The 25,194-nt window shown below is 44.6% G+C and overlaps 1 protein-coding gene across 2 annotated transcripts; it reads right to left on the reverse strand.

Annotated features, from left to right (window-relative positions):
- Positions 1-237: 237 nt before the first annotated feature.
- SCARB2 (scavenger receptor class B member 2) lies at positions 238-25,121 on the reverse strand. 2 transcript variants are annotated; one of them, XM_075750885.1, is made up of 15 exons: positions 25,031-25,121; positions 24,187-24,285; positions 22,534-23,102; positions 15,705-15,862; positions 11,677-11,824; positions 10,058-10,246; positions 9,209-9,300; positions 8,354-8,473; positions 7,515-7,693; positions 6,838-6,956; positions 5,129-5,202; positions 3,643-3,694; positions 2,836-2,994; positions 2,626-2,696; positions 238-1,280 (listed from the first exon to the last, which is right to left on the reverse strand). In XM_075750885.1, the coding sequence occupies exons 3-14, from the start codon at positions 22,648-22,650 to the stop codon at positions 2,667-2,669; spliced, it is 1,437 nt and encodes a 478-aa protein (XP_075607000.1). In that variant the 5' UTR covers positions 22,651-23,102; positions 24,187-24,285; positions 25,031-25,121; the 3' UTR covers positions 238-1,280; positions 2,626-2,666. The 2 variants fall into 2 exon arrangements, with proteins under 2 accessions (XP_075607000.1, XP_075606999.1); XM_075750884.1 differs by lacking the exon at positions 2,626-2,696 and having other exon boundaries at positions 25,031-25,119.
- Between the last annotated feature and the right edge of the window lie 73 nt (positions 25,122-25,194).

The following is a 25,194-nucleotide window of genomic DNA, read 5'->3' on the forward strand; positions in this document are numbered from 1 at the left end:
TGCAGTACTGTGAGGACCCTGCGCTGTGCCTGGTGCTTTTAGCTAATACAGATCATAAATAACTGCAGCTGCCACGAAACTTCCTGGTTGGAACCGGCTCCAGCTGAACAAAACTGCTGAACAAATCGCCAGCTAGGAAAAACCCCCAAACCAAACCAGTGCAAAGCCCAATGCCTCTAGTTAGAATACAATAATACATTTTAAAAATGTTTTACTATCTAGATCTAATGGAAATACTTCTCAATGAGAATATTCTTTTAATTGGGGAAAAAATACTTTAGTGATTTTCCAAACAAGTTTCCACTTGACAAGTAAAAAAAGTGTTATGACTTCTCAAGGCCCTCAACATACCTTAATACGGAGGTGTGCTTTTACCCTAAACAGCAAATGTAACTGCCAAGTCTGCATTCACATTAAACCACACAGCTGATAACTGTGACACAAATACCAGAGAAAAACCAACGCCATTTTCGTACCCTCCACCATCAAGAACAATGTTGTGTTGTGGTTTGGTTTTTTAAGTTGAAGGAAAAAAACCCAAAACCTTAAGGATAAACGCATCGCTAACATGCAATGGGATCCTGTGCAGAGTCAGAACAGTTAGGAGGTCTGTACGGAAAAGCATTTCACATCATTGGCTTCTTTTTACCTGGTAACTACAGATGCTTAACAAAGTTTCACTCAGTGTTTTGGATTAGTTGTACAAATCAGTTTTGTGAAAGGACCAATGGCATTAATAATAAACAGTCAGTGCATATTGGAAATAAGTAGTGCGTAACACTTTACAGAGAAGATAATACTAGGCCTACAGCAAAATTGTCCGTTGTTCCTGGGCGATACAGGAGCCTGCTGTCTTTCTAGAAGGGTGCTCCGCAGCTCACTCTCCTAAGGCCGTTTCCAAATGTTACCCGTGTCGTTCCTGTTAGCAATCGGGCCGTTTTATTTTCGCTGATACGGTGGTTATGATCGTCTATGGCTGTCAGCGCAGGTACAAAGAGAGTGCGGGGTTGAAAAAAGCAGGATCTCAAGCAGTTTTAAAATGTAGTTGTAAAGTTGTAACTTAGCTGGTAGGAAAAGTCTCCCTTCATGACAGTGCAGATTCTCTTCCATCTCTATACCACAAAAAGTTACACTGGACACGATCGTCTCTCCACAGTGGACAAAGCTGGGTAGTGGTAGTTGGTATTAGGTCAGCTCTAATAGTTTATTCTCCAAGCTCACATGTTAAAGAAAATCTACTAAGACGTCCTGATGAGTGGGGACCTTTCGTCTTCGGTACTCTGAAAGAAAATAATCGCAACACAACAAAGTTAAACGTGGCACATTAGAGAGCTTCCACGGTGGGGAAGCTGGCTTGCCGAGACTCCAAACAGGAAAGGAAAAAGCTCTTGGCTCCCACTTCTAAGTATAATTTCCTGTAAGAGAACCAGCACTGCACTAAGAAAGCACCAGAGGGTGGATGGCAGCTTGGGCGGGGACCTCGGGCTCACTGTAGCACCTCACAGATGATGGCAGACCATAACCACCCTGGTGGGAGGGGGATCACAATGAGAGCTATAACTAGCTGAATTACTTCTGTTGGCAGGAAAAGCAACAAAAGCAATGTAGAGAAAACAGTCCCTTTGTCATTTTAATCCCTGTGCAGTGTTCGGGGACATGGAAGAGGGCTGGTCCGAAGCTATACGTGTAAGGTGGGGCCGGAATGCCTGGGACAGGGGCCTCGGGCGATGGGACAGTTTTGACTCTCTAGCTGAGCCTACCAATAACACAGGCAGGCTCAAAAGCTCAAAGGAAAAAGTTCCAAGCTCTCTTGTAAAGGAACCTGAAGTACAGTTCTGAGAGCGTCCGCTCCTGAAACCCAGAGGGAAAAGCAAGAATGAAGCCAAGAGAGCCAAAGATCAGCTGCTCAAAGACACAGGTCGAGGAAAGGAGGCCACCGACCTCAATGCCAAAGTGCTGCTGCTGCCATCACACCCTAGTCCCCCCGAAGATGTGATGGTAGTGGGATCTGCTGACCCAGGTGGGTCTCGCTGACTGAGACCAAGCAAACGGTGCGGCTGGGTGCTCTGACAGTAGGTGTTAGGGTGCTTTCTCACACCGTTAGAATGCATTTAGGAAACATCGTACAAGCAAGACCACGCTAAAACCACAGCAACTACAAGGAGAAAACAGCCTACTAGAGTACCCAGTCAGTTTCTCTAACCAAAGGACCCATAGTCTGTCTCGTCGGAACTCGGCTGCCTTGTCTGTTAGGGTGAAATTTTGGCATCAGCTTTCAACGTGACTAGCAACCTTAATGCCAGCATGTCATTTTGTGACAAAACTTTCCATAAGTGGACATACAAATTAGTACTGTCTGGATAAAACTTTCTGCATGCTGTTGTCTGTAAAATTCATCTGTTATTTGCTCATAAATTTGCATTATGATTCTGAAAAATAATCACCCGGCACAACACAATTGTTTCTAGTGAGAACGCTGTCAGATTGTCGATGACTAAATCTGTCCATCAAACATGGTGGACTTTTTGCGTCTTATCCTTCAGGGTCCTCTAGACAGGCTGTTTGTTGGGGTTTTTTACTACTGCTGGCAAGGGAATTAGGCACAGAAGATAGGACCTGCCTTACCACGTTTCTTATATTAGCTCCATTCCTTTGCTTTGGTGCATTTATTCTGAGTCTATTAAAACTTCCCTTCCCTAGAAAGGTCATTTTAAACAAAAACAACATATAAAAATGTTTGTGTGCGGAAAGACACTGAACAGGTAAAATCAACGAGAAGAAAATCAAATACAGGCAGATGTACAGTCAGCAAGGTCAAATTCAAATGCTACTTACCTCTTCGCTTACTCCCCGGGACCTGCACACGAGCACAATAAAAACAATCCCAAAAACAATTCCTAGAGCCATGATTACGAAGGGGATTCCGGTTACAACACTGGCTTCCAGCAGGACGTGCTTCAGTTTGCTGGCAGATACTTCATCAATCAGAACACTCTGGAGCAGAGAGAGATGAAGAGGAAAAAAAAAAGCTTTATTTCTATTCTTCCTTTGTATTAGACCGCTTCACTTTTGTGAAGGGTAGGGAAACAACACTCCCACAACTCTCCACCTCCGCTTCATTGCTTCTTGATATAATTTCCCTCTAAGAATTCTTAGCTCTCCTCGCATGGCCAGAGCGATCATCTAGTCTGCATTTCAAAAGTAAGTAGTGATTTTTAACTCTCGGTTTAGGAATGGAATGATATAGGCCTGGAATAATGGTGTACATCATCGAAATGAGTCCCCTAGGGCCCCCCCTGAATCCAGTTATTTCAGTGATCCAACTACAGCAGAGGAATATTCACAAAAGATGACTCAAAAAAAGATGTCATCTTGTGAACACCAGCCGCCTCATCTGAGTATCCCTTTTCCTCGTGGCCAGTACCTTTGGAATTAATAGGTCTGACTGACAGTGCTTTGCAGGGCTGAACTTAATACTACGGTCAACAAGCAGCAGGAGGATGTTACTTAAGAAACAGCAACAGCTTCCTACCTATCACTGTATAAAACAACAAGAAAAACAGCATTTCCTTTTCTGGTTAGCTCAAAGACATTATTCTTCCAAGTATAAACATACTGCAAAGGAATAACAAAAATATTTACCTCATTTATGTACATCACTGGGAAAATTAGCGTTCGGATGTTGCCTGTTTCACTGTGTAAAAAAAACAACAACTAATAATTATGATTTTGCAACTTTTCAACTTGAGGGTTTTGAAGACAGATTGTAATGGAACGATGAACGAGGAAACTGTCCCTAAAACCACCTCTGAGCTGTTCCTTTTTATTGTCAATTTTCACCTCCCTACCGGAATAGAACAACCTCAGGCTCCAAGATGAAGAATAAATTCTGTTTTGCGAGCAATGGCATATTTTGGGAGTTGGTGAGGAGAGAGAGGGATCCATAAGAGGCTCATTAATAACCGACTGAATGACAGATTTGTGCCAGTCAGCAGGAATGCTAAGCTAAGCTGATGTTGAAGGTTACTCATGTTTGTAAAACACAGAAACTATTGTCCAAGCAACATGTGCATAGCAGCAAAAAAACCCCAGCATCTGGCACACATGAAATAACAGCTTAGTCATACGTTGCGCTAACGTAACAGCTCCTGAGCGCTAGAAAACAACGTGGTGCTACTCTGAAGAAACATCACCAACTCTCCCAAGAGGACTGGGCAGATACTTCTTTTTTAGTTATAATATATAACAAAGCTGGGCCAATAAACATCAGCTCAGAAGCTGAGTAGGAAGAACAGCTACCACACAGCATTGGTGACAAGAAAATCAACATGTCAGAAAGACACAAGATGAAGGGAACAGTATTTCTCCACAACTGAGCTGCAGTTTGGGGACATCCTCCTCAAACTGGAACACCCAGAAAACCAGGCAGAACCCGCTTGCAACAAAGAAGAAATGGGGCATTTTACTCACACATTCCTTGGCACTGTACACTGTTCCCATTTGCAGGGTTGTACTGACTGCCGAAGCTGCAGTACAAAGATTTCTCTTTATCGTATCATAGGCAAGGTACTTCCCTCCAGCTCATCGGATCCTGAGTTTTAGATTGGACTTGCCTGCTGTTGGGAGACACACCACCTGGTCTACTTTTTGTGCTTGTGAGGGAAAAGCACGGGCAGCTCTGTCCGGGGTCATGCCTTCTCATTTGGTTTTCATGTGACCACTGCTGAGAAATTATGGTAACTACAATATTTTTGTCTCCTAAAAGTTGTGAAGCGTGGGATGGCATGTCCTCACTGCAGTGAGTAGCCACTCTCCGAGTTCTAGCTCTGCACTGTGGGAGACCTTCTCTCTCAGCAAAGAAGCCAGTGTGATATGACTGATGCCATCACGAGCACCACGTGGAACCTGTCTGTCTTGCTTTTCTTGAAACCGTCTTTACTCTGCAGATGGAACTGCAAAATCTAATTATCTGTGAGAGAATACTACCACTTGTAATTGAGATTTGACTCGACTTCTCTCTCTCTCACTTGCTCTCTCGAACCAATATTCCATCTGAACACTGCAGACAAATTAATTTTGAATATCAAACCAGATCTGAGATATCTGCTCGGCAGCAGAGAACACTTACAAAAATTCGGGTAATTTTCTCACGTGAACATTGATTTGCATCCGCTTGGCTGCCTGCAGGACAAGCCCTGTCAGCTGCGGAATAAAAGAAATCAGTGTCAAAAAAAAAAAAAAAAAAAGAGTAAATGTGAAATAATACGAACCGGGAGAATACAATGTAGTATTTACACTGGTGTGGACTTGACAAGGCAAGGCAAGGCCTGCTTGGTGTTATTACTTATTTTCCTTCACCAAGATACTCTTGTAACTCATATACTTACATTCCAGTCTGCCTCTTAATTAAGATGTGAAGAGGCTGCAACAGAGATAAAGGTGCCATTGTGCTGTGCAAACTTACACTTGGGCTACAGAGAGATCCCCTTTCTTCCAGATCCACTGTAGTTTTGGAAAAGGCTTCCACCTACAGCTGTTTGGTTCCCAAGCTCTGTTGCAGAGACACTGCAATCTCAGCCACAAGACAAACCCTTCTGAAGGGTGAAAACCAGATACTGACCACAGTCAATGGGAGCGTACGGCCACAGAGACAGCGAGCGTGAAACACTTCTCACAGTAACGCCACCGCTACAGTAAGAGCTGCAATTGGATGCACAGGAATATTTTCCTCATTCGAGCAGCAAAATTTAGTCTGGAGAGTGGGTGGGAGGGGGGGGAGGCGCAGAGCTCATTTTATGGGTAAGCAGGAGCAGGGTAACAGGAAGAACCTGGCATCAAACCAGATACCAAACATGATCTGCATTAGAGCTTAAGAGAGGAACTATGCCATTTCCTCCTGCTTTAGCTACACATAACAACTTGATGAGTCAGAGTCCTCTGTTTCTGTGAACTAGGCAAGTCATGATTTTGCTCTGTTCCTCCACCTACATTTGTATGCGTGGATGTGGAGATCAGCGTTGTGCTGGTTTTAGCTGGGATGGAATTAATTTTCTTCATAGTATCTGGTATCAGGCTATGTTTTGGAATTGCGATGGAAACAGTGTTGATAACACACGGATGTTTTAGTTATTGTTGAACAGTACTTACACAGCCCTAAGGTCTTTTCTGTTCCTCACACTGCCCTGCCAGTGAGTAGGCTGGGGTGGGCAAGAGGCTGGGAGGGGACACGGCCAGGACAGCTGACCCAAACCGGCCAAAGGATATCCCACACCATATGACGTCACGCTCAGCGATGAAAAATTGGCAGGGGGGGAAGTTTGCCAGGGCTGCTGTTGCTCGAGGACTGGCTGGTGGTAACTAACTGGGATTTTTTTATATCACTTGTTTTTCTTGATTTTGTTTCTCTTTGTTTCTTTTTTTTTTTCCCTATTAAAGCATCTTTATCTCAACCTGCGTTTTCTCACTTTTACCCTTCTGATTATCTTCCCCATCCTGTTTGGGGGGGGGAGTGAGATAACACCCAAACGGTTGGGACGGCAGGGTGAACAGGAAAAGTAGCTTCATCTGCTTCTAAGAAATATTTTAACCCCTTCATCTCATCACGACCAGCCTGATGGCATCTCTAAATCCACAGGCACAATGGGAGAAGTATTTTAATTCTTGCTATCCAGCACAGCGTGCTCTACACAAGCAAATACAAACAGATCAGTTCCACATAAACTAGTATAGCTTCCTTGAGGTCAACGGGACTACGTCGATACACGCCATCCAAGAAGGTGACCTAAACCCATGTGCTTGGATTCACCTACATAACCCTTTAAAAAAGGCTGCACTTACAGGATTGATGTCCAGAAATGTCTCATGGTATTCCTTTTTTGGATGCATGCCTTCTATGTCCTCTATAAACTTCTGATCTGCTTGGTAAAAATGTGGAGCTGATAGAAATATTGGAGCACCTGGAATGTGAAAACATAGAAAGTCACCACCTAAAAAAGGCAGAGCGCGACTCGAGGAAGTCTTTGAGGACCTCAAAACTCTTCCCACCGTGCAATTTACAATGAAAGGAAAAGTCCATTCTGGAGCTACAGAATCAATACTCTGACTCCTTGTCTTCAGAACAAGCAGATTTTCCCTTGTGCAGCATCAGCACGACTTCATGTCTCAAGCTTGCGCACTGGTCTTTTGCACTGTTTTCATTCAACTACTCTCAGGTGTGACAGCTACCTGGATAAGAGCAGAGGATAAATGCCCAAGCTGTTCAGAATGGATCCTGGTACTTCCTTCTGATTCCTTTATTTAAATAATTGCTGGAGCAGATGACATCTGACAGAACATCCCCTCAGATCACTACTGCATTTTACAACTGAACAATCACTTGTTGGTGGCCAATTTCACTGAGCACAGTTATAACCCTACAGGTCTCACCAAACTGTCCTCATGTATTTCAGACAGAAAGGAGAACTATCTTCCCCACGAATGTCCTTCCAGTCTGCTTCCACCGCCTAGTAACATACCCTGCTTGCAGACGCTGACGTTGAGGACACCAGTGCCAGGGCAGTTTCCTGGCGGCACACAGAATCCAGCATTGTCTGGGTTAATTGTCGTGTTGGCAAATACCATAGCAGAGGGCACAAAGCGGTAGGTTGGGATGCCTGCAACAGTTCCTGAGCTGTCATACACCAGGTAAAAAGATCTGCAATGAAGAAAAACCAGGAGCACGTTGTGTGAGACAGTGCTGGCACACGCTACTGAGAGGGACAAGGAAAGGAACACAGTTGTGGAAGACAGAAAAAACTGGCAAGTCCTGAATTCAGTGTAACACACATCTGTATTGATTTAAACAGAGAATTTCAGATCGGTTTTCTTCTTCACAGACAGGGAAATGGGCAAGGGAGGAGACAAGGTGGAACGCGAGGAAGAAAACACCTAGACATTGTGCATCTTGTTGCATTTCAAACAGCATTATGTCAAGTCTTGAATCTCTAAAGAGGGCAATCTGGATTTTCTAAAACAGCAGGGCACAGAGGAAGATTTTGGAGGAAAGAAGCTTCGAGCAAGGTTCACATAAATCCTGCCATTCCCCTCATTACTAGCCTTACAAGGCAGTCCAGTCTGTCTTTCCAGTCATCTTCCAAATTTTCACTTTATTTTGAAATAGTGCATCCTTAACTTGAGGCAGATTTGGTTTGTCTTGGTGTCAATTCTCTCATCCTTCATACCACAAATAAATGCAGAACACTCACACTGTTAAATAAAATCACGGGAGGAACAACACCAGCCTTACATGAAACCTCAAGAGGAATGGACGTAAATGCTTTGCTTTAAAGTCCGAGTGACATTTTCTTCTCCTTACCTGCAGAAATCAGAAGAAAAGATATAAATGTTCTCATCTTTGCTAATCAGCGGGTGAAAGGATGTCCCGTCTGTTCCATTGATCATGTTACATGTCTCTGTTGTCCACCAGCTCAATGACCTGAACAAAATGAAGCAAAGAGACTAAGGGTTAAAAGACGTTTGAGCGGCAGTCAGACAATACCAGCTCATGGTCTAAGCAAACGTGAATCAGACCTGTACAGCGCTAAGTCCTCTTGCCTCAGCTCTGCTAACAAAAAAGGGGATTAAAATGGGTTTAAATTGCATCTATAGTCTCTGTAAACTGGCACCAGGCAAGCAAGAATACGTCTGCAAGAGTTCTTCCCATATATGTAATTGCTGACAGATTTTTTTTTTAATGGGAGAGGGATGCTTTAGGTCCTTGGTGTCTTTGTAACACATGCTGCCTGCTGAAGAAGTGTTAGATACCCAGGCAAAAGATGTCCCAGCCTTGGCTCTGCGTACAGAGCAGCGCAGGAGGGTGGTATCTGGAAACCCTGGCTGCGTCGATGCGGGAATACCGTCCCCAGAGGTGGCTGGGATGGGTGTCCTAGAGGTCAGTGGAGAGAGGGTCACCTCTGCCAAGGGGCAGGCAGCGATTCAGAGGGGAGTGTTCACAGCAGTCTGCTCTCTAAGGGCCGGGGCTCTCTTCCTTTCGTAGTTATGCCGCACATGCCAAAATACTGGGGGGCTGGTCTGAAGCTACAGCTGCAGAGAGCTACCGCCATCCTCAGAATAAAAGGACCCTTTTTTTTTTGTAAACAATGCTTATGTTCATCCGAACGATGAAAAGGGGCAGGTTTTGACAGAGGCCACACCACACGGAAAAACTTACTCTTTCCCTTTCCATTCCACAATCCTTGAGAAGTTAAGGTAGTTCGTTTCCCCACTTAGGAAAACATATTCTCCGTCATCGGTTCCATTCATCTGCAGACAGATAGATGAATTTTAAATCACTCCACTCGTTCTTTAACACCTGACTGGTAACTACAATGAGGCGGCAGGAGTTTAGGCTGTCATCACTTCAAATCCACCCTAGGAGCCATGGAGTCCCCCTGAGGTAAGCGCAATCCATTAAACTCCACCTTGAATATAAATGAGGTGAAAGTGACTGGGCTGGATTCTGACACCTCCCAAGTCAAGGAAATATAACATTAGATTAGCCTTTTTTTTTTTTCCCTTTGAAATTTGCCACTGAAAAAACAGCCCTTAGCAAAAAAAAAATAAACCCACAGAAAATAACCTGAGCACTACAGATGATCTCCAAGAAATAAGGGGACCCACGGTTCAAAATGATGTGCAACCAGAAACGCTGAGGAAGCCAGTAATGGCTCCAGCACAGAAATAACATGCAGTTTCAGCCAATTACTAAGGAAATCGGTCAGGAAATTTTTCTAGTAGTTTACACAACTGGCCGCACAAAGCCAGTTAAAACATCCACCCCTGGAAAGCTTACCCATGCCCGATAAAGGGAAGTCAGATAAAACACTCAGAGCTGTGCCAGTAGCCAGGGCCCAGGTACAGCCAAACCGAAGAGGGAACAACCTTTTGCTATCCCTGCAGCCAACCTCCTAGCCTCAGGCCAAGCACATCCTTCTGAACTGGCTGGCGATGACAATCCAAACTCTGTAGCAATGACATCATTCCCCACCTAAAGCATCAGAAAGTCTTGCATACCAGTTACCTTATTAAAGAAACCAAATACTGGATCAATCTCAGGATGCAGAAGATGAATGGTTGACAGGAGCCTGTCTTTGTAGCCCCACAGTAATTCATGAACGGTGCGAACCGTGAACAGGGATTCTTGGTACAGAAGCAGCAGCACCTCTGTGGCAAACTGAAGAGGGGTTGACCTGGTCCATTCCATCGCAGTCTGCCAGGGGATCGGAATAAGGGAGCAACGGTCAGATTTATTGTAGAATAAATAATACCAGCTGCATACAAACACAGACACGTTTCAGCATTGCACATGTTTCGACTGTATGTTCCGTTTCGTTATTTCCACTCGTGGCAAGTAGTGCGCTGCCTAACAGGTTCTTCAGCTTTTCTCCCACAGGCATGTGCTCTTGCAGATTCCCATTCAGCCTGGCACAGGCACACAATCAGCTCAGTTCCATGCCAGTAACTGCCACAGTCTTAAGACGGGATTTTAAGTGAATTGTGCAAAATTTTTACCCTTAGGAAGTGATGGTTTATGTTTTTAAAAGCCATTTTTAAAAGATGGCCATTTCTCCAAAATGCAAACAATACCAAAATTCATTTCCTTTCTAGCTGACAAAGTGATTTTATAGCATGTCTTTAAAAAAGCAAAAACAAAAGAAGGGCATATTCTTTGGGCGAACCAACCCGTAGTTCTTCTAGTACTGCCTGTTACAGTACATCACAGCCAAAAATCTGAACAAGAGATAATACTTACCACTACTCAAACGCCTGGGGGGAACTGTAAATACAGTGACTGCCTTGTTTGCAGCTTTTAGTAAGCTGAGTCCTATCTACTACTACCTATAGTGCATTTATGTATTCATTCATAAAATCAGACAAGACATTTTTGGAAATGCTGGGGGAAAAGCAGAAATGAACATACCCTGTAATTGAAGTTAATTAAACTAGTACGGGGAGTAAAGGCTTAGTTACACAACCAACAAGTATTTCAGTACAGACTAATTTCCTTTGGAAGGTATGACAGCTTTAGATCTCCTTGTTCTCATACTATCCCTGTACGAGAACAAAAATAATGGTCTGCCTCTGATCACTAAAATGAGACTTTTTTTGCAGCGTACTTTCACCTAACACATTTTGGGCGTGTGTGGTTTTTAACTTTAATTTTATTCTGAGAGCACCTTTTCATTCAGCTGTAGCTGAAACTCCTCTGCTATTTTTTTTTTTTCAGTTAGAGATGCAGACTTGGAGGCAATTTTTGCAATTTTGACAAAAACAACCCCAAGCATTCCAAATTTTCTCATTCTAAAGTCAGAGTTCCTCCCAGGGACATCACTAATCCCTAGTTTCACTTACTCATGGAAACCCAAGACTGATTTCTGCTCTCTAAAGTGTGTGTCAGCTCTCAGCGCAAGAGTGAGGCACTAACGCTACAGAGGTGTATGGCGAGGGAGGAACATAATTAAAAAAATCCCACAACAATCCAACCGAAACTGAATGCACTATCTGCCCCGGACATAAGCTGCCTCTCTCGTTTTTCTATCACGTTTATCTACCACAAAGGGAGAGATGGTACGAAGCAACAAGCTGCTTGTTATGAAGTGTGTTAGGAGGATTTCCAAGCAGAAACAAATGAGAACTCACCACCGCGGGAATATTAACTGTTCTAATCAGGTCCACCTCAGGGTCTCCAACTGACTTCTGAGGTTCAAATACATACGTCTTTGGATTCAGAGCAGATACTTTGGTACCGTTGTCCAAAAACTGAACGTGCACTCTTGGCCTGTATTCTCTGAAAAACAAGAGAGCTTGTTCTCTAATCAAGTTAAACAAGTACACATAACATCAATTGCAATTAACTTATGGCTGTTCTACTGCTTTGAGCACGTAAAGGGTGAGATTTTTAGTTCATTAGAAGCAGACTCATTTTTGCTACTCCTGCTGTCAGCAAGAGAACTCCTCTTCGTGTCTGCGCAAGCTGAATCAGACCTCACAGGCTGCTTCCAAAAATGCCACCCCGCAAGTTAATTACACTTTACATTTTTGCCTTGTCTTTAAAAACCTCCGAGGAAAGAGAAAAATTTCAGACAGTACGGCAGGATTCAGAGGCACTGACCTTGAAGTACAATTTGAAAATGAAACTTTTGTCTCTTAACTGCAGGCAAAATTCACTCCCAGGCAGAACAAGACGTAACCTTCATGCGAGTCTCATTAACCTGACCTAAGAACCTATGAGAATCTTTCTGCTGGCTTCAAAGTACTTTGCACTAGGACTTCTGGGCTTACATGTGACACGACCACAGAACAAGCCTCATTTCAGCTCTTCTCCTTTAATTCTCAGGCAAGAATCCTGTACACGACAGAAATTCAACTGAATTTTTGCTGTGAACTACTCATGGCCTGGGAGGTTGCTTCTGTTACTGTCTGAGCACTCAGACAAGCAGCATAAAACTCAAGATTGCTGACAAACGAGTACAATTGGCACGAAACATCACAGGCTACCTGCTGGCCTGATGAGGAAGTCACATCTTAATTATCCTGAAACGCACATCATGACCATAATTCAGTCAATTGCCACTACCATTTTACAAACAAGAAACATACAATTCTGCAGAACTGGCTGGCTCAGGCACAAAATGAGCTATACATGTGTCTTCAGCAAACTTGAAAAGGGAAATGGCAGATTGGTCGTGGCATGATCCTTTTGGCATACACATGAAGTGAAATGCACTAAGTTTACTGTAAGAATTCAACTCAAGAATATAAGTCTACGTTCAAGAGTTTGTTGACTTTTACATTGCTTTGCTTCCTGCGTAAATTTTAAGTCCCAAGATGTGAAGGTGAAATATTCTGGAAGATTCTATGCTGTGATGTTTTTCATTCATTTCAGATCCTAGATCCTACCCTGGCTACTCTAGATCCATGAATGCAGCTTCATCACAGGAGGCATTAGTCCGGTTCAGTCTTTCAAATTTAAAGCAAACTGGAAAGGCCCGTGAAACTATTCTTGTTAAAAAACAACCATTTCCCATCTTCCTTACATAAACAGCGTACCTACCACTCTTCAGCATCCCTACCACCTCGGAACGCTTCGGTCTGGCAACACTTCCAGCTTGATTTGGCAAGAGCCTCTTGTACAGCCATCTGCTTTATACCCTAGGGCTTGAACTGAGGGGATGGGAACGGACAGTTGTCAAGTGCCTTCCCTAAAATAGGCCCGAGTTAACTTGAGAAGCCTCCCCAACTCTAAAAGGGTCAGAGAGGAAAATAATACTCCGTGATTAGGGATATGAGTCGGAGGATCTCAGATGTTAAAGACAAAAAGCTGTAAATGTGTGTAAGACCAAACAATATTCAAGCGTTCTTTGGGACTCAGCAGGCTTGGGCAGATAAGCAGCTTGCACTTTATAATTAATTATTTCATATGCTGCAAATTCAACTTCCGGGATTTAAAAACACAAGCACTACTATATTTTTGTTACAGAATCTACCTCTGCACTCACTGGGTTTGCAACGTATGCTCGTCAGAACTATGAATTGCAGGAAGAATATGCAGGAAGAGATTCTATTTAGCCGTCCCACCTCCTCGCTGTCACTCATTAGATTTTTTTCCTCCGTTTATCTGGGCCAGTTCACTTCCAGCCTTTCTCCCCAGAACCCTGTTTTATAAAAACACCGAGCCATGCGCTTCACGTTAGGGCATTTTAGTTGTTCCGCCACGTGCTAAACCTAAATTAGGCTTTAACGCTTTGGCGCACAGGGCCTGTGAGACAAACTCGTTATTTATTATCTGGCTCGAGCACGCAGTATGTCTGCAACATCTCTCCCTTCTCCCTCTCCGCCCACACGCCTCCTCTCTTCCCCTACCCACCGCTGACAGTCTGGTACAGTCGGCAGCGTCAGCTAGGCAAGGATTAAAAAATCTGCTGGAAAGGAGCACTCCACTTTCTAACTTTCCTCTTTCTTCTACCAGACAGAGCACAGCACAATCGAATCCTGTTCAGACATGTCAAAATCAGGCTAACCAAACAAGCCAGAAGCAACTGAAACACTCAGCGCTGGTATGCGCAGCCTCCCTCCCTCCCACCGCAATAAACAACTCGGGGAGAGCCTGCACCGCCGAACTCGCTCACAGCCAGCCCGTGGCACGCGTTGCAGAGGAAGGCTCTCCCAGCGAGCCACAAACCAGCAGCTCAGGCTGGGCCTCCCCTGGGGCACAGACCAACCCAGCCAGCTACGCCACCAGCCCTGTCCATCCCTCTGAACTCTTTCGTGGATGAGGTTCCCGAACCGGGCTACGCTTGACACCCAGAAGACACTCGGAGCTAAGGAAAGGGAAAAAAAAGGAGCTAGCAAAGGGGACTGAGTACCAGGGTGCAGAAAAGCATGGGACTGTGGGTTTCACGTAGCTCTATTACACACAGAGCTGGCCCTATTTATCTTCCTGACAGAGATGATGTACTGCTGACTAATTATCAGCATTACACTACAGAGACCTGAAGAAAAGCTTGAGAACTTGAAAGCTTATATATCTTTTCTCCAGCTCTACTGGTTTATCTAATACAAAGTATTTTGCCAAAGAACCACACGTAGATTGCCAAGGCTGAACAGACACAGTACTGAAATACAGAGGAGACGGGAAAAAGACTGATGGCAGAGGATGAAGCAAAGCTGAGGTGTGGGAGGAAAGAAACAGAAAGGCAAGACATACTGCAAAGATCAAGGCTACCACAAAGGCTCTCCCTTTTATTCTGTAGTATTTTTTTTCACTTACTAACAACCAGATTCTGATCATTTTGCGGCTCAGGTAAAGACAACTCCTCCTGGCACTGAGCCGGTGCCCGGTCTGAATGAGCGTGTGTGACCAGAAGCGAGAGTGACAATGAGAAATCAACCTTTTTGCCGTGGTTCTTATACCTCCATGACTTCAAAAACCATAACGCTTCCTGCCACAAGACTGCTCCTGCTGCGTGCAGCAAAGCAGAAGGAAGCTCTAAATGAAAACTCATTTGTAAGGTGACTTTAAAATCTCTCCACATGCAGCAGACTCAGACTGTGCAGTGTGTAGCCGTACTACGCAGGAGAGTTCAAGAGGCTGGATAAGCTCCAACACTGCTTAGTAAGTCCAGCTGCCTGTAAAAATGGTAGATATTTCTGAATCTAAGTAGGTTTTATAGTGAGAGTTGGCTGAGGAAGATCCTTATAGTACCACTCTCTAACTGGTTTTCTGGCCACATTTGTACCGATGTGAATTATGCAACTTCAGCTGGGAAATAATTTCTGAGTGAACACATGAATCACGCTTTTATGCAACACTCCTCTCTCCAGACTCTCAAACATCACCCAACCAGTCACTGGTTTTTCTCTCATAAGATAGGCCAGGATGCAAACAATTTCCTCTGTGTTCAGCAGCTGAGGAACAGCAGCACACAAGCAAAATCTTGTCCCAAATCTGATAGAAGTCACTGGCTTAATCTGAAACTGATGGCAGGTTCTCCAAGTGTAATTGTCTGGGTGGTGTATGACCACGCTTCCTTGAATAAACTTTTACTCGCCCATTAACAGCTAGGTTTTCTCCTAGAATGGGATGCCAAGCGTTCTGGATCCTACTTTTTGGCTTCCTTCACATACAACAGGTTTAGTGAAATGTGAAAATAGCGAAATGGTCCTACCGGTAGGTGTATGGCCCTATTTCCTCTACAAGAGGAGTATCGCCTTGAAGCACTTCTAAAGGATTTGTCACGTTAAAAAAGTAGAACTGCATGTAGACTGGTGGAGGAGGATCCTCCCAGGCTTCAAAGGTTTCCGTGCCATTTTTCAATACTGTTCCCTGAAACAAGAGAAAGACAGATTAGCTGTTAATGATAGACGCTGTATGATATTTATAGGAAAGAGAGGAATTCTATGCCCTCAGAACATGCACAGGCAATAGGATTGGAGACCTCAATTCTACAAATGTTTATAGATATGTTTTACTTTGAAGCATCTCACTAAGTATCAACAAGACCGGACACATGGTACGATGGCTCACAGGCTAGGGGCATACGTTTGTTGGGTTTGTTGTTCCACTTCTTCCCATAAACACTTCTGCCTGACGTTTTTCAGAATGAAGACTTATCAGTTATTACACAGCGATCCCATTGCATTTTCTGCGTCAACAAAATCCTAACCCGGTGTAAGATACCACGAAACGTACCAACATTCCAGATAAACGTGGCATTCAACAGTGGGACGCCAAGAGGTCCTAAGAGAGACCTCTTAGGAGGAGCAAGGCCAGAAAAGAAGCTTAGATTCCTTGTGTTTATGATTTTTTTGCCTAAGAATGTCAGATTCCACTACAGCTATGAGATTCTGTCTCCGAAGCAATTAGACTTTGTTTTTCAGTGGCCAGCGAGGAAAACCTGGAAGTGACAGAAATTGCTTTCATGTAGGCATACTAAGATTCATGCCTTTCTGAGGTCTCCGAATAGGGCAAAGATTCTTCGCCCTCTGTCTTTAATTGCTTTCCTACAGCAATGAGAGTGCATGCATCTCCAGACCCATGGACTGTCAGTGTATTTTATAACCAATAAAACGTGGACCTACAAAAGAAAAGCTATTAATCATTATTTTATGACAGAAGCACTTAAGTAATGAATCAGTAATTCCCTTACCTACCAGCATATATATGTTATAAAGTAAGTCACAACCATACCCGTATGTAGTTCCATTAGCAACATACAATATAGGTTTCAACCTCTCATTTTATTACCACTCCGTTTTTGATAAAACTCACCTCAACTATAAAAGCATCACCACCACCACCACCACAATCGAGGCTTTTCATACAGTTATAACACTGGTACTGCTACTGTGGTAGTAAAGAGAAATTTGGCTTGCAGAGTGGAATTTTCAGGAGTAAGCACAAAGAAAACTATATATTTGAAAATCGTATCACCTGTAGGCGGAAGGAGGGGAAGGGGGGGCATAATTTGCAATTAAATGGGTCTCATCAACATTTGCTCTTTTTATTCTCCTGAGAAAACAAGTCAAATATTGTAAGTGCAAGCTCAAAAGCAGGGCAGACTGGACAGCTGCCATTTCTTGGTTACTGTTTAAGGGGCCTTAACTTTATCAGCCACAGTTGCCTCAGGAGTCATTCTTGGCCTTCCCACTTAAGGAGCTGTTTTCTCTCCATGTAGATTTTAATTTTGAACGATTAGATAAAGAGAAGAGTGTTTCAGAGAAAAACTTATTGGCAGGAGCTTGGAATGGCAGCAGTATTGCTGAATAGCAATGAAAGCCAACCCAGCTGGTAGCAGTTGCAGTCTGCTTTCCTCTGAGAATGTCAAACCATCTATTCCGTGCACACCACAATATATTCTGGACGTGCTTCATGAGCTTTGTGCATTTCTTTGGAACTACCAGCACCTCATATGCACCATTTCCTATACAGCCCAATGCTTCTGATAGTGTTGTCTTGTTGTCTATGCCAAAGAGGCTCATCCCGGTATTCAGACAGAGCCCTCCTGACGTTGGTTTGGAGGATCAGGAACAGAAAACCTCCCCAAATCAGGCATACCATTTCCATGGTGCCACCATAACGGGCTGGGAGCGAGACAGCAATGTATTTAAGACACCTACAGATGACCGTGATAGCTTTTCGCCATATGCAAATAACCACATTACAAAGTCAATTATTTCAGAGGTGGCGATGGTGTAGCGTACTACTGATGTCTGCTCCCTTCCTAAATAGTATAAAGCTCACATCTCTCACGTGCACGAAACACAATGAGTATAAGCTTGACACTGACAGAGTAACTGTTGCCTGCCTTGACCTCAAGCACCCCTACCTCGGAATTTGAACTGTTCCCTAACAACTACTAAGCGTATTCAGGGCACCTGTCTATTGCTCAAATGTCTCTCGTATGAGGCAACTAAAATGAGAGATTATTACTCGGTCTAAACGTGCAATGTTTAAAAAGCACAAGCGCACCCTGATCATATTCATTCCAGTTTTAGGCTCCAGTCTATCCTTATTGACAGAGGGATCGCATTTACAACGTGCAGGGAAGCCACATCCCCTGTCCCTCTCCTGAGCTGGACTGAAAAGAAGCAGCTCCCCAACTTGATGTAGCATCGCTAAATGCAACATGGGCTTCTACCACACTCTCTCTATACACATATGCACCAGATTACAGGCAAAGAGCATTAATAAGAAGGAAATGAAGGAGGTTTTTTTTTCTGGCAGGTGGGTTGAAATACAGGCTCTTGAGATTTTCAAATCACACTGGGAGATGGGCTACAGAGCGAAAGGGCGGTGAAACAAAGTCATCTGGGAACTTTGTTCCTGGATCTGCATGACACTGTTTGGATTTCCCACAGAAATGACGTGTCTATTTATAACTCTGTACAGTGATAGCCCCAGTTGTAAACTCAGATTCATAAACTTCTGAGCTGGATTCCGACAGGCTCCCAGGAAACTCTCAAATAATAAAAGATGGTAAGCTCTCTTCTTCTATTTGTCACCAAATGTTACAAGGGATGTTTGGATTTATCATGATATTACACAGCCTGGACCTGAGAGAAAATTACGAGCACATATTTTTGAGCAAAACATATGTCCACGTCCCTCAGCTGATGGCATTCAAGTTTAGCTCTGATGACTCTGCTCCACGCCAGAGTAGAATCTGATGTTACATGACTGGGATTGCTTGGTTTTTTGTCAAAGCTTGAGTTCACTACTAGGCTGGGCAGGCTGTGAGATATTAGATCACAGGACTGCTCTTTAATCTAAAACATGTGAAAGATACAGCTCCACTGTAGTTATTGCTGCTGTACTGCATAAGGCCAGAGAATCAGACCTTTCCTCTTGATATATTTATATGCAAGAACAAGAGACACAACTTATTCAGAAACCTCAAGGCAGACAAGTCCTGCAGGCAGCAGCCTAGAGAGGCCTCAGACTCAGAGGTCCTGTCTCAAAACGATGCAAGAGCGTACCTACTGCAAGATCACAACCTAAAACCAGTGGACAATATGATCTGTCTTCACTCAGAAGCACAGTGGGGGTTCTCCTTTCCAAGTTCTCATTTCAAGTGTACCAAAGCATCCTTCGGACTGACTTGACTTGTCGTGCCAGTTCTGAATTTGCAGCTGTCGCATTCTTGGGTGTTTCCTTGTCTTGACCATGCTTGACACAAAGGAAAATAAAAAGTGAGCTTCCCCTCCCAAATGTAACTGTTACTGGCAGCGATGGGGGGGTGGGAAATGGTACTGAATATTTTTGAAACCTACACAGAAAATTAATTTTTTTTTTTCCCCCTGGAACTGCAAAATGTTCTAATTCCAAGACATAGTTTTATGTGTTCATCTGTGATAGAACTTAATTGCAACTTTTAAGACAAGTGATAGGGTAAGCTTTCAGACCAACATCAGCAGACTTCCGACTTTGCACCTTGGGAACGGTCTGCTCAAAAGGAGCATCTCAACTGATCCTTCCTCTAAGCCTCCACACTAAACTGCGCTGAGAGCTCTAGTATTTCACATCGAACAGCAACAACAACAAAAGATCAATAAATAAACTAAATCGAGGGACAAAATATTTTCCCTGTCCTTTTGGGTCCTAAACACTCCAGACAACCCAGCTCCAGAGATGGCTGGCAACAAAAGTCCAGGGAAGTTTCAAGGGGGTTAGAAGACTAAGCGTTTTCTAAAATTATCAGTGTAAGGTATGGGGCATAAAGAAAACACCTGAGGTAAAGGACCGATTGCCCAAGTTTGGGATTAGGTGCATAGATCAAAGGTTGTCATATTCGTAAACCCATGCTTATGGCAATAACATACGTAACCATATAACCAACATATAGCATAAGGCAAACACTGCTGGCAGCTAGGAAGGCCTTTCTCCTGCGGGCACCTCATTTATTCCTCTTCATTACAGTTTTTTTGCCTTTATCCGACAGAGTTTCAGGGGCTATCTCCTGACAACGAACAGATATTGGACAAGTTAAGACATCTGGCACAGCACTCTAATTCACAAAAAGCCAACAAGACTGGCAAATAAACCAGACTGAGTTGACAAGGTTTGCATGCCTTCCAGAAAAGGTGCTCCCGCTGTCCTTGTCGCTACACATCTGCCCGCCGATTTTGAAGGGGATGTGAAGTCCAACACCAGGCTGGATTCCCTACTCTTCCCACACTCCCTCTGTATCCAAGAACCCTGCCTTTGGCTTGAAAGGATGCAGCACACAAACCCCCTACCGAAAGCTGACCCATGCTCAGTGGTTCACAGATCCTGGGTTCGGTCACACAGCAGCTTCAGCTGCTCCAAAACGCGGTCTTCCATTTCAGCTGTAGTTGAGATTGCAAAGACAGCTCTCACAGCAAGTCAGCTCTGTTTCAGGACTGCTGGAAAGCCCTCAAAGGAACATGAACTACCTGGCATAAGGGCAACTTCTTGCCCCTTCTGCAACTCCTCCAATGACAGAGAGGTTGAGGAGGCTAAGAAGGGCCAGAGCGCAGAGATAACATTTCATGTTCAATGCCCTGGACTGCAGAGAGCTGGAAAAGCTCAAGTCTTGCCACATTTCAAAGGCACATTGAGATTTGTCTATTTGCACAAGATTTTCTAAGCTGCACACGTGGTTACACAAGAGACAGCAACTTTCTAGACTATGCACAAATGAGAAAAAGCTCACATGAGATAGATAAAGCACACGTGGAAAGCAGCCGAATCAGCAGCGAGTGGGAGCACGCTGCTTTGGGGCTGAAGGCTGTACTTCTGCAGCTTGTGTGAGCCAGCGGCTAGCGCAGGGAGCAGGATGCTTGATTCTGTGCAGTCCCGATGTACGCTAGCACGAGCTGAAGGGCGGTAAGCAGGAAAAGACTGAGCTCCGGAAACTTTATCCTGCATTACTGAAAGCCCTGCTGAGCGAATACCAACTTACTCTTACATAATCAACCATTAAGGGTAAGGAGCATGTAGCTAAGAGATAATACGCATAAGGAGGATCACGCCTAATTCCTGACAGACCTACACTCTCCATTTTTTTACCCCGCTGCTCTTTTGATAAGAGCATGAAATAGACTTGAAACTAGAACTTCTGCTGTGATGCAGGGGATGACAGACTCCTTTCCAAAGAGACCTAAGATCTGCGAGATGGAACTGCACACGCCTATGCAAAGCCGTACTGATCTGGCTCGGTTTGCATACAACTTTACATACATTAACACTCACATCACTTCACACCTGCCTTTTAGACTGCCTAAAAAAGGTATGGGCTGACAATCAAATGACTTCAGGATAAACTATCCATTACCCATGCGATGCTCCAGCACAGCAGAGGCACGTACCTGAGAAAAAACACTGTAGGAGTAGCTGTATGAGCAGTTCCTGAAGAGCAGCTGACACACTGGCAGGCTGCACGACTGCTTACTCTATGGTAGCCTCTTTTTTTTTTTTTTTTTGCCATCCCCTGAAGTTTACAGGCACACTTCAAAGTGCCACAACTTGCTTTAAGCTGACCGCCAAACTAAAATTGCACTCGCTAAACCAAACTGATTTAATTTAAGACAATACAGCTTCTATGTGAGGAAATGCTTCCTGTCAATACCCCAAAGAAAAGAACAGCACATTGGTTAGGACATTACAGGGGATCAGCAGACCTTGGTCACCAGTAAGACAATAGCACTGGTCACATCCCTTCATTTGTTAGCACTCTTGGTTTCTCTGTCAGCTTAACAGAGAAGATGATATTCCTCAGACTAGGTAGATAAATAATTGTTCATTTACATGCTTCGCAGGTATTTTAAGGGAGGTACTAACATGAACACAGTTGACCCTTCTCACTGGACCACCGGATAAATGCAAAGAGCCAGTATGAAAGAGGAAGAAAAGCTTAGGCAGACCACGAACAGGGAAGGGCTCTGCATTCAGAACAATGCCAGGATGGGTGTCCCCAAAGTGTGCTACAAGCAGCCTTTAACAACAGGGTGAAACGCCTCACTGTCATCACCCAGCCTGGGCAACTACCACGTGTTTCAGCCCATAGCACCTCTGGCTGTGCTCCAGAGGCAGCACGAAATGGAGCAGCAGAACAAGCTACCGTATGAAAGCTGCCAGAAATCTATGGTAGGAATGGCAAAACAGGAAGGGTGCTTTAAGTGTCTCCTGCTCATCTCATGTGCTGCTGGTCTGGAGAGGGCTTCTCACTACAGCTGCAGCCCCACAGCCAGTAACGCCGCCTCAAGAGAACTGATTTTTACTCATATTTGCTCAACTTTTACGCAGCGCAGGCCCAGTGCAGCCCGAGCTCCATCCTGAGCCCCAGCCCAGCCGGGTGGTGCAGGGCAGAGGGGCGTTCACTGCCCAGGGATGCTGCTGCCCTCGCCCAGCCACCGCCGGTGCAAGGAGGGAGCCTGACGCCACCCGCCAGCCCCCTCCCAGTCCTCCCAGCGCTATTTTGAGAGGGAATAAACCGGTTAGGAGGGATTGGGGTGGGAATCGGGCCGTGCTCTCACCTGCTTCACCTGCAGGTCCACCACCGTCTGGAAGACGTGTGCCACCAGCAAGGAGATGCTAGCGATGAGCAGCGTCATGGCCAGGACCCCCACGGTGACGAGGCACAGCGACTTCATGGCTGCTGCCGAGGAAGGACACCGCCGCCACCGCCGCTGCCAGGCTCCGGGCCGGGCGCAGGGGGCGGGCGGCCGCCTCGCCCCGCCTGCCGACGGCCCGGGAGGAGCCGCCGCCGCCGCCGCCGCGGTGCCTCCCGCCCCGCAAGGCAACGAGGGTCCCGGCGCTGGGGAGCCGCTGCTCCGCGGCCGGTGGCGGGGCGGGAGCGAGGGGAGGGACCGCACCTCGCCCCGGGGAAGGGGGGTGTTTGTGACCGGCAGGCCCTCGCCCAGTGCACCGGGTTGGTGGCCGTAGGCTGCTTACCGGGAAAGAGAAGAATGTATCCCAAAATAATTCGGTTTCGTTCCTGTTCGCAAAACAAGCTCCCGCTGGCACGGCCGAAGTCTTCGTGTCTGCTGTGGATGGATCTGCTAGTGCGTGTGTCTCGATGGAGCTGGCATCTTTAAAAGGTTTTCTGGAAAACAAGCAGAAAACCAGCTATTCTTCAGCAAGATGATTAGGGGAAAACCTGTAGGGAACACGAACTGCCTCTAGATTGAAATAAGCTTCACAGGGATCAGATTCTACCGTAATTCAATACAATTTGGCTTCCACTAACACAGCTGAGCCACTCCTAAGAAATAAATTGATGTACCCATTTCTGCTTTAAAAGACAGTGGGCACTATTGCTCCACCTTCCCATCCGTAATCATGTCCTGGTGCACTGCTGGCAGGAGGCAAAGATACCTGCAACGGGGGCTTTCCGTGCAATGCATGTTGTGCTAATGGCTTTCCACCACGGCCTTCGTCCTGCACAAAAGGAAGGAAAGCCTCTGCGATACAGGGCTCCTGTCCCATAACCATAATCAAGCTGCCAGCAGCACTCGTGTTTTCAAAAGTCCTAAGCGAGTTCCCTCTGCTCTCGCCCTTCCAAATCATGGGGCTGGCGGCTTGCCGTCATCAGCCTGATCCAAATAATGCCTTCTCTAAAAGAAAGCAAGTAGACCATCAGGTTGATTTCCTGCTAAGATGGACTAAAGCATTTTCCTTTATAAATACTATTTCCTGTAATTGTAATTGCAGTAACAGTGTTTTGATATTATGTGCCTTTTTTTTTTCCTGGCTTATGAAAGGTTGTGAGGTCACATTTCACATTTGTTTGGAAAACTAGCATTTTTGTGGTCCCACCCAGGCAGTAAAAAAAAAAAAAGATGGTTCTGGCAGCTTGTTTTCATCTAGATTCCCACTCCAAAGTGGTGTTCTTAGCTCTGTTTTATCATCATCTCTCCAAAACAACAAGCAACAGAGTAAATAATTAGAATCCATTTTTGAAGGCTAATTTAACTACAGCAATAGAATTCTCCCCCCCTGGAAAAAAACTTCCACGAGAATTCTCTCTCTGAAAGCATAAACCTTCCCTTACACCATAAAATATTGGCCTTTGGTCGGGAGCAGCCGTAGTGACAATTTTTACAAGCAGATGCCTCCTCCTGCAGCACGTTAAGCACATTTTCAAGGGCTGCTGAAGCAGTGGAATGGAGACCTCTTCCTCATCTCACCTAAAGTAGTTTAACTGCTCTGTGACTTCTGTTTCTTAGTGAGGATATCCTGATGCATGCACTCCAATTTAAGTAAGAAGCTGACCAGGTCCGTTGTCTCTAAATCAGAGATAGATACAGAAGAACAAGAATTAGACAGCAATTCTCTAGTCATGCAAAGACATTTTTATCATAAGTACTGTTCACAGCCATGAAGCATTTTTTATTAATGATGTTAAAGAACGTGCTCTTTTATCTGAGCACTGAAACCCTGGGAAATCAAAAGAAAGGCAAGAATATTTAAGGGATTCCAGCAATTTGAGATATCTTAAATGGGAGATACAGTATTTTTTTCAAAGCTAAATTTGGTTTGCTACTGCAACGGATAAGGATTCTCGCAGCCCACAGGACCACTGAAATTCTTTTAGCTGAACCCTGGCATGAATATTTATAGATCAAGCAATGATTTCTGCAAAATTTTGGGTTTGCTTAAGTCAGTGTTTTATTTTTTCATAAAAATCTACCCATGTGATACACAGAACCACATAGTTTTTCCATACAGATCTTCTAGATGCTCAGTGTGCATTATTTTCTTTTGGGGCAAATTATTTTACCTTTGGAAATCGAGAAACTGCTTACTAGCAATGATATATTTAAAACATTCCCGTGAAGAGTGACTCCACCCCTGAGGCCCAGCATGGGAATGCAGTGGGTGCACTGCTGGCTCAAGGCACAATCCTGTGTCATAATTACAAACCCCTGAAACAAGCAGAGGCATATCTTCCCATTCCAAAAATCACGATGATATTACAAGGGGAAAAGGCAGATAAGGCCCACATTCAGGAAAAGATGTAAATGTTCTTACCCAAAGAAGACTTCACATCCTTGTTCTTTTTCCTCCTTACCCCCTTCCATTATTCCCAGGGGAATAGTTCAGGGCCTCTCCTGATGATTTCCGTGTGGTAAAATTATTTGAGAGCCCTTCTTTAAAAACTGAGCCATGGATGAAATAGTCCTGTCGCACGCACT

This window comes from Balearica regulorum, chromosome 4 (genome assembly GCF_011004875.1).
Source record: "Balearica regulorum gibbericeps isolate bBalReg1 chromosome 4, bBalReg1.pri, whole genome shotgun sequence".
Classification (NCBI taxonomy): Eukaryota; Metazoa; Chordata; class Aves; order Gruiformes; family Gruidae; genus Balearica; species Balearica regulorum.